We start from the raw sequence: 8,740 nt of genomic DNA, 5'->3' as shown, positions 1-8,740 counted from the left end.
TCAAATATTTTCTTGGGTCCTTTCTCTCTCTTCTCCTTCTGAGACCCCCTATAATGTGAATGTTGTTGCGTTTAATGTTGTCCCAGAGGTCTCTTAGGCTGTCTTCATTTCTTTTCATTCTTTTTTATTCTGTTCCACAGCAGTGAATTCCACCATTCTGTCTTCCAGGTCACTTATCCGTTCTTCTGCCTCAGTTATTCTGCTATTGATTCCTTGTAGTCTAGTTTTCATTTCAGTTATTGTATTGTGCATTTCTGTTTGTTTGTTCTTTAATTCTTCTAGGTCTTTTTAAAACATTTTTTGCATCTTCTTTATCTTTACATCCATTCTTTTTCCGAGGTCCTGGATCATCTTCACTATCATTATTCTGAATTCTTTTTCTTGAAGGTTGCCTATCTCCATTTCATTTAGTTGTTTTTCTGGGGTTTTATCTTGTTCCTTCGTCTGGTACATAGCCCTCTGCCTTTTCATCTTGTCTATCTTTTTGTGAATGTGGTTTTTGTTCCACAGGCTGCAGGATTTTGATTCTTCTCGCTTCTGCTGTCTGCCCTCTGGTGGATGAGGCTATCTAAGAGGCATGTGCAAGTTTCCTGATGGGAGGGACTGGTGGTGGGTACAGCTGACTGTTTCTCTGGTGGGCAGAGCTCAGTAAAACTTTAATCCACTTGACTGCTGATAGATGGGGCTGGGTTCCCTCCCTGTTGGTTGTTTGGCCTGAGGCAACCCAACACTGGACCCTACATGCGCTCTTTGGTGGGGCTATTGGTGGACTCTGGGAGGGCTCACGCCAAGGAGTACTTCCCAGAACTTCTGCTGCAGTGTCCTTGTCCCCATGGTGAGCCACAGCCACCACCCACCTCTACAGGAGACCCTCCAACATTAGCAGGTAGGTCTGGTTCAGTCTACCCTGGGGTCACCGGTCTTTCCCTTGGGTCCCAATGCTCACACTACTTTGTGTGTGCCTTCTAAGAGTGGACTCTCTATTTCCCCCAGTCCTGTCAGAGTCCTGCAATCAAATCCCACTAGCTTTCAAAGTCTGATCCTTTAGGAATTCATCCTCCCTTTGCCGGATCCCCAGGTTGGGAACCTGACATGGGGCTCAGAATCTTCACTCCAGTAGGTGGACTTCTGTGGTATAAGTGTTCTCCAGTTTGTGAGTCACCCACCCAGCAGTTATGGGATTTGATTTTACTGTGATTGTGCCGCTCCTACCATCTCATTGTGGCTTCTCCTTTGTCTTTGGATGTGGGGTATTTTTTTTGGCGAGTTCCAGTGTCTTCCTATCGATGATTGTCCAGCAGCTGGTTGTGATTCTGGTGTTCTTGCAAGAGGGAGTGAGAGCACATCCTTCTACTCTGCCATCTTGCTTCCTCCCGCTTTCCCCCTTTTAGCATCACTACTATGAAAAAAAAAGTAGGTGTTTTATTTTTCCTAAAAGACTCATATTTGTTTGTCTAGATTTAAGAGCTACAATAAACTTTTAAAAGATGTATCTAGGAGAAATAATCAATGAACCTATTCATTCATTTACAAACATTTATTGAACACCAAATATGTTCTAGGATCTATGTAATACACTGAAGGGACATTGTTGATCAAAGACAGACATAGTGCCTCCTCTCCCAAAGCTTTAAGAGTAGTGGAGAGAAAAATTAATAAATGAATCATGGTAATTACATATAATTACAAATTGGGATAAATCTCTGAAGGAAGGGAACACAGATTATTGAACGTGTTTGACAAAGGACGCTGATCCGTCTTGGGCAGCAAGAATGATTTCCCCAAGGAAATGATACATGTACTGATGCCCAAAATGTGAGTTGAGTTTAACTGGCTGAAGGGAGATAGGGTGAGCGTAAGGTGGGAAAAATATGATGTGAAATGTAAACTCATATAGTAGGTAGAGATGAGAGTGAGCCACTATGGCATCAGAAGATGTTTCTTTATTGTGCTTTTAAAAAAAATGGATGAAAGGTGGGCATGCTTATAATCTGAAAGGAAGGATTTAGTAGAGAGAGTGAGGTTGAACCTATAGGAGAGACAGAAATAGGGCAAGGTCTCCAAGGTAGTAGAAGATTGGGGAGGCATGAGATGACGAAACGGTAGAGAATTGATTGTGAAGGAATGGAGGCATGTTTTTTTCTCTGAGCACGGACGAAGGGAGGAAAGTTGTTGAGACTTAACAATTTATGCAGTGGTGTTTAAGACAAGACCATCTGCTGAGATTGAGGTTAGAGTCAGATTGGGAACTCGAGGTGAATGTTAAGTGAATAATGAGGGAGAAGACCAACAAAAAAATTTAATAAATTGTGTTGAAGTTCTTGTGAAACTGGGCAGAGGTCTAGGGAGGTAAACTTGGAGAGAGATGATACATCAAGTGGTAAACCACAGTGTCCCAGTTAGACAGGGAAGGACATGAGGCCAGCATGGATCATTGGAGGAATCAGTGGCATGTAGTCCAAGTCTAAATGTGGGGTGTAGGAAAGAGAGAGCTGGCGTGATAGAAACTTTAGTCAGAGAGAGGTATTTTTAGGTTAAATGTTGGAGTTGAAGACAAGGTTCAAAGTGGGGCTGTGGGAGAGATTTACTCAAGTGTATTGAAGCCATTGGAATTGAGGATGTAAGACAGACTTACTGAAGTACACTGAAGCTCCTAGAATGCAAGACATATTAAAGCTCTTTGAAGCTAGGATTTTAAAAAGAATTTTTGCTCCAGAGGTAAAAAAGTAATAAAGAGGCAGAGAATCACATAGTTATGCACTAATTAGATTAAGCATATTGATATGATAATATTCCTTTGAAGTTGTAGATGGCAAATTTTTTACTTTCTTTTTAAAAAAATTATATTATGATTTTATTAGTATTAAAACATAACAAAATAAAAATAAAGGTATCACATACAGTGCTATATTAAATTTAAATACAACATATAAAAAAAATCACAAAATAAGAAATGCAAAAATAAAAACCAGGTAAGATTTATTTATATGACATTGTAAAGTAACTATACTCCAACTGAAAAAAAAAAGTTTTATTTAACGTGGTAGGTGTGCTTGCCTGTTCATAAGTTCATTCCAGTCTGGAACACAGGAGGATAATGCTACTCGTACATCTGCTGCACCATTTAATCTATTCCTTTCCTTTGCTTTTAACTGGGTTAAGGCTGAAAACCCTAGTTCACACAAACTAGTTGTTGTGAATGGTAGTAATAGCAGGACACTCTTTCGACTTATAAAAGGAAAGTCTTCCTTTATCTTAATCCAAAATGCTGATAAACTTAATGTTTCATAATCATTCTTCAATGTATATGAAGAACTGAGCTGCAGTAATTCATTTTCTTCTTCAGGCACCAAGTTTAACTCAATTATTGATTCTGGGTTTCAAAAAGCAAATGGATCTTTTACCCAACAATTTTGTCTTAATGTTTCAAATTTCTCTTCTGGGGATAAATGGTTAAAGGTTTGACAGAGAGAAGTGAGATGCAACAATATCTCTAGTTTTATTTCTTCCCAAATGTTTTCATTGCTAACATTCTCTTCAATGTGCTGCAAAAACCTTGGAAACGTGTAGTAGCTAGGACAGTTGCTTTTAAGACTCGCTTGCCACAATAATCTCTTTTGGAATCCTTGGGTACGTCCGGCCTGTTGGAATATGTCACTGTTTTCCCCCTGTAGTTTTAAACTTAGTTCATTAAGGATGCCAAAAATATCAGTTAAATATGCCAGTTTCGTTACCCAAATATCATCCTCAAAACCAAATGAGATTTCTTTTCAATGAGAAAAACGTGGATCTCATTCCTGAGTTCATAAACCCTGCTTAGTATTTTCCCTTGAGACAACCAACGAACTTTGGTATGATACAGTGAGTGGGTATAATTAGCTCCAATTTCCGAACAAAATGTTTCAAAAAGTCGGCTATTTAGTGAGCTTCCTTTAATAAAGTTAAGAACTTTCACTACCTTTTTCAATACTTCCGTGAGCTTCTGTGGAATCTCTCTGGATTCTAACGCTTCACGATGTATAAAACCATGATTCCATGCAGCACTAGTAACTTCTAGCAATTTTTAAATTGCTCTGTTTTCCAGTTATGTTTGCTGTTCCGTCACTTGTAATTCCCTTGCAGATTTTCCAGTTTAATTTATACTGACCAACAATGTACTTTTCTAATTCTGTGAAAACATCTAATCCACTTAGGTGTGAGGTTAAGTTTAAACAACACAAAAAATCCTCCATAAAATCGCCTTGCCACGCATATCTGACATAGGCTAAAAGTGCTGTGCGGCTTCCAGTATCCGTGCTATCATCAAGCTGGATTGCAAAATCTGTTCCCGACTGTAACCGAGTAATAAGCATTGCCTCTAAATGTTCGGCAATCGTACAAATTCGAAGAGATATTGTGTTATCACTAGGAATAGTTTTTAATTTATCAGCAGATTTATCATCAAAAATTGTATGCACCATGTCCAAACATGCTGGAAGAATAATTTTTTCAGCAGCTGTGTGAGCCATTTTCTCTTTTGCCACATGATATGCAACTAAATATGATGATGATAAGGTTTTCTCACTAACAGTAGTAGAGCAGCTAAGAAATTGTGTTGATGACTTTACCTCTATTTTATTTCTTTGACAATATTCAAGAGGCTTATCAATAAGTTCAGCATGCTGTGTTTCTAAGTGCCTTTTTAATTTTGAAGGTTTTAAGCTTTCATTTGCAAGAATCTTATGACAAATAACACACTGAGGTCTGTCATTTTCAAAGGGTTTTTCACATTTGATAAAACCGTATTTAAAATAATCTTCATTATAACGTATTGCAGCTACTTTTTTCCTTCTGAAATGTGGCTCAAACGAAGTTGATGTTTGCAGATTAGAGTCAATATTATTCTCCATATTGTCACTATTCATACTTCCAGATCCAGCAGTAGAACTTGAACATGCTTCTGCATATTTCGCTTCATTATTCCTCTTTCTTTTAAAAAAGAAATGATCCATTTTAAAAGCAATTTTGAATAAAATATTATAATTGCCACTAATATATATATATCTATATATTTATAGGCTAGATAACATCTTTCCAAAAAATGCAGTTTGCAACTGAATCTCAGTGGAACATCTCAGACTTTATATCCACTTGCAAGTCATGGTAATATACAACTAGACTGCACATCAACTTTGTTATTATGAAAACCAAATAAGACGTCAGTGGGCATATGATTGAAAAACCATTTCTTAGGCAATCAATGTACATTCTATTCATCATATTGCCTCCATCAAATATCTTTCCACATATTGAAACTGACTTTAGTATTCCTTGCAAGGTATATACTTCTGGCAAAGGATTCATGCAAAGCACTCTGATATTTTATATTTTATTTTGTTTTTAAAAATGTTCGTCGTGACTCACAAAATTGATTTCACGACCTACTAAATGGGTCACATGTATAATGTGAAAAACACTGACATAGAGACACTCTCTTTTGTGTCAGTGGTTTGACTACGTCTGCTTGATGATCAAAGAAACTAGCTGATTTGCTAAACTGTTGGCTGATACAGGAACTTTCTTGAAGTGGTAGGTATGTATCATTCCTGATTCCTGATACTTTTTGATGGGAAGGGTTTTTAAGAGTGCCCGTATGGTCTGGTCTCATGAGGTTCCAATGAGGTTTTCCATGGCTAGGTCAACTATAAGGTTGGAGCTGGTGACATATTTTTAGAACTGTCTTGGAATGCATCCTTGACCTCCAGCCCAGTGCCACGAGCCTCACACCTCGCCTGCCGACCCGCGGGTGAGCCTTGGCCTCCATTCCCTATACAGCACCACTTCCAGTCTAGCCTCGGCACCCACAGAAATCCCACTTCCAGCCGGAAAAGCCCCTTTTACTTTCATTTTATTTGTTTTCTTGTTATTGAAACAGCCACACAAAACAATTTGCATATTGTATGTTGCATTCATACACTTAAATGAAAACCATTGACATCATGGAAGGGAATTATGAAATATAAACAGACCATAAAATAAAGTTGAATGTTTGCATAATGATTTACCTCATATAAAACTAAAATTTTTTTTGTTTCTTTAGTATCCTTATTGCCGTAGCCTTAACCAGTGACCAACACATACTATAGCATAAAATATGTTTAATGAAACTATCATAATCTCCAAGTTGACATTAACCGAGCATTAAATTCAAATGATATAATTATGAAACAGGAACACAGTCAAGTATGCTTACTATCAAACATGATAAAATAATGTTGTAGAAAAAAGGAAAAGGTGGCAAAGTTCAGAGATATTCATAATGTAATGTGCATAGACGGAAAGAGAAAAGAGGTGAGGCAAAGGAAGAAAATTGATTCTCTGCATCTTACGAGCCGTTTAATTAAGAAGGAAAAGCTGAGCCTCTTCACTAAGCTGTAGCCTGATTGTTTTAGTATTTGTTACTTGATGATTTTTGGAAGACTTTGGCCAATATGACGATAACTTCTCATAATAAACATACCATGTAATGATTCTAGTCACCAATTACAATGTGTGGCCAGGGGTTTTCCTCACACCACCGAGCAATTCTCCAATGCCAGCTGGACATCCTACAATTCAACTCAATTCTGACACTGCCTGCCCAGAGATAGCATCAGATTCCACATGTTAATGGCTCAGTCCCACATGACTGCCCTTCACTTCAGATGCTAATCGCAAGTCGAGGTTGTTACCTATGCTTCTGACAGACTGGCTGTAAATCAGAGATTCCCATGACCCTTTCTCGAGTTTGATTAATTCGCTAGAGTAGATCATAGAACTCAGGAAACCAGTTTACTCACTAGATTGCTGGTTTATTACAAACGATATCAAAGGATACGAATCAACAGCTAGATGAAGAGATACTTAGAGCGAGGTCCTGAGCAAAGGAACTTCTATCGTCATAGAGTTTGGGGCCTGGCACAGCGGCATGTGGAAGCATTCTGGTACACCAACTTGGAAGCTCTCTGAACCCTGTCGTTTTGGGTTTTTATAGAGACTTCATTACATAGCATGATTGATTAAAACATTGGCCATTGGTATTATACTCAATCTCTAGTTTCTTTCCCCTCCCCAGAGATCTGGAGATGGGACTGAAAATTCCAACCTTCTAATCACATGGTTCTCCTGTCAACGAGACCCCATCCTTAGGTGCTTCCCAAAAGTCACTTCATTAACATTAACTCAGGTGTGGTTGAAAGGGCTTTGTTATGAATATTGACACCTTAATCGCTCTTATCATGTAGGAAATGCCCAGGATTTTAGGAGCTCAATGCCTGAAGCAGGCATGAAGACCAACTATATATTTCTTATTATAAGCCACAGTATCACACTATTTAACTTTCTCTCTTCTGTGACTTGAGAAAATATGCATTTTTATTAGTTCTCTTTTCTACCAAATTCAGTTAAAAGTGAAGAACAGCAGTCACATCTTAATGAACACAGATGTGCTTGTGAAATCCTTTCTTCTACTGAGACACTATGGATGGAGAAGTTGTCTATGAATTTATCATTATTGTTATTGTTGTTATTTTATCTTACTAATCATCTAATCACTCTCTTCAAAAAGTTTGAATTTCTTAGAGCATTTGCTTTTCTTAACTACGGTGCTTGGTGGTATAGAATTTATTTATTTTTGTAAGAAGATGCCAGCCACCTCTACGCCTAGGTGGATGGAGCCAATCACCTTGAAACAAGATTTTCATCTTCAGACATTAGTCACTTGAGTACCCCACCAGGTTATGAAACTTAAAGTGAGTATACACCCATGACCCTGGAGGAAAGGTGTAGTAGACTTTTTGTGGCTTGACAGAGATCCTTCTCTCTAGATTCCATGGTCTGCTGGTAGGGCTGGCTTCACAGGTGTGGGACCAGTGTGGTCACACAGGATCCCCTGCTCAGAAGGTCCCCACACTTCGTGTTTGATGGTCTGCGTTGTTGTTATGAAATTCTTAATAATTTTATCTTAGAGTTTGTATTTTGGAGCATGCTTTGGGGGCTTGGAGCCTCACCTCACTCTCACTCCTGGTCCCTCCTCCTTCCACTTCCCCAGGATGGGTTCTTGGCTGTCTGCACCCCAGTCTCTCACACCCTCCCTGCCTGTGCCCCATGACTACTGCTGCCCTCTTCTTGAGCTGGCAACCAGGTTGGATTGGTGGGGAGGAAGTTGGGAGGTGCCGTAGGCAGCATTCTGCCACCACGTTTTGGCCCTAGGAGTGGCTTGTGAACAAACGTGGGAAGTTCAGGGTCAATGTGTGCCTTGCAGCACCATAAGGCAAGGCAAGGTGGTGGCTATCCCTGCCCTGGACTGGCAATTCCATTGTATATTTGGCAGCTCAGTAAGTGAGGGAGAGTCTTTTTTTCACGTCCTATCCAGGTACTGCATGCCTCCTGGCTTGGAAGTTGTGGTCCCTTGGTAGTTGCCTGTCCACCATGGGTTGGAGCAGTAGAGCCATGAGAAGGGAAGATGACTTCCCTGCCCCTGGCTGTGGCATGGCACCTGGTGGCTGCCGGGAAACAGATCCTGGCAGCTGGTGGGCCACATGTGCAGAGTCACAGAGGAGCCCCGGGTACCTGTGAAGTTCTGTACTTGCCATATAAGTGCCCCCATGCCTAAGAGTGAACACCACTAAATAGCAAATAAAACCCACCATGACATGCTGAGAGAAAGGGACTGTGGAAAAAAGGAACACGTTTTATATTGTAGTACTTTTACTGATACTTT

General features: G+C 39.5%; 1 protein-coding gene across 1 annotated transcript; it reads right to left on the bottom strand.

Annotated features, from left to right (window-relative positions):
* Positions 1-3,035: 3,035 nt before the first annotated feature.
* On the bottom strand, positions 3,036-4,991 carry LOC132426316 (protein FAM200B-like). Its single transcript, XM_060013192.1, is given in 3 exon segments — positions 3,036-3,754; positions 3,757-4,076; positions 4,078-4,991. Coding segments are annotated over 3 exon segments (1,953 nt in total).
* Between the last annotated feature and the right edge of the window lie 3,749 nt (positions 4,992-8,740).

Source organism: Delphinus delphis, chromosome 5 (genome assembly GCF_949987515.2).
Source record: "Delphinus delphis chromosome 5, mDelDel1.2, whole genome shotgun sequence".
In the NCBI taxonomy this organism is placed as follows: Eukaryota; Metazoa; Chordata; class Mammalia; order Artiodactyla; family Delphinidae; genus Delphinus; species Delphinus delphis.
The sequence above is the reverse complement of the archived record's forward strand: the minus strand, read 5'-3'. Positions and strand labels throughout refer to the sequence as shown.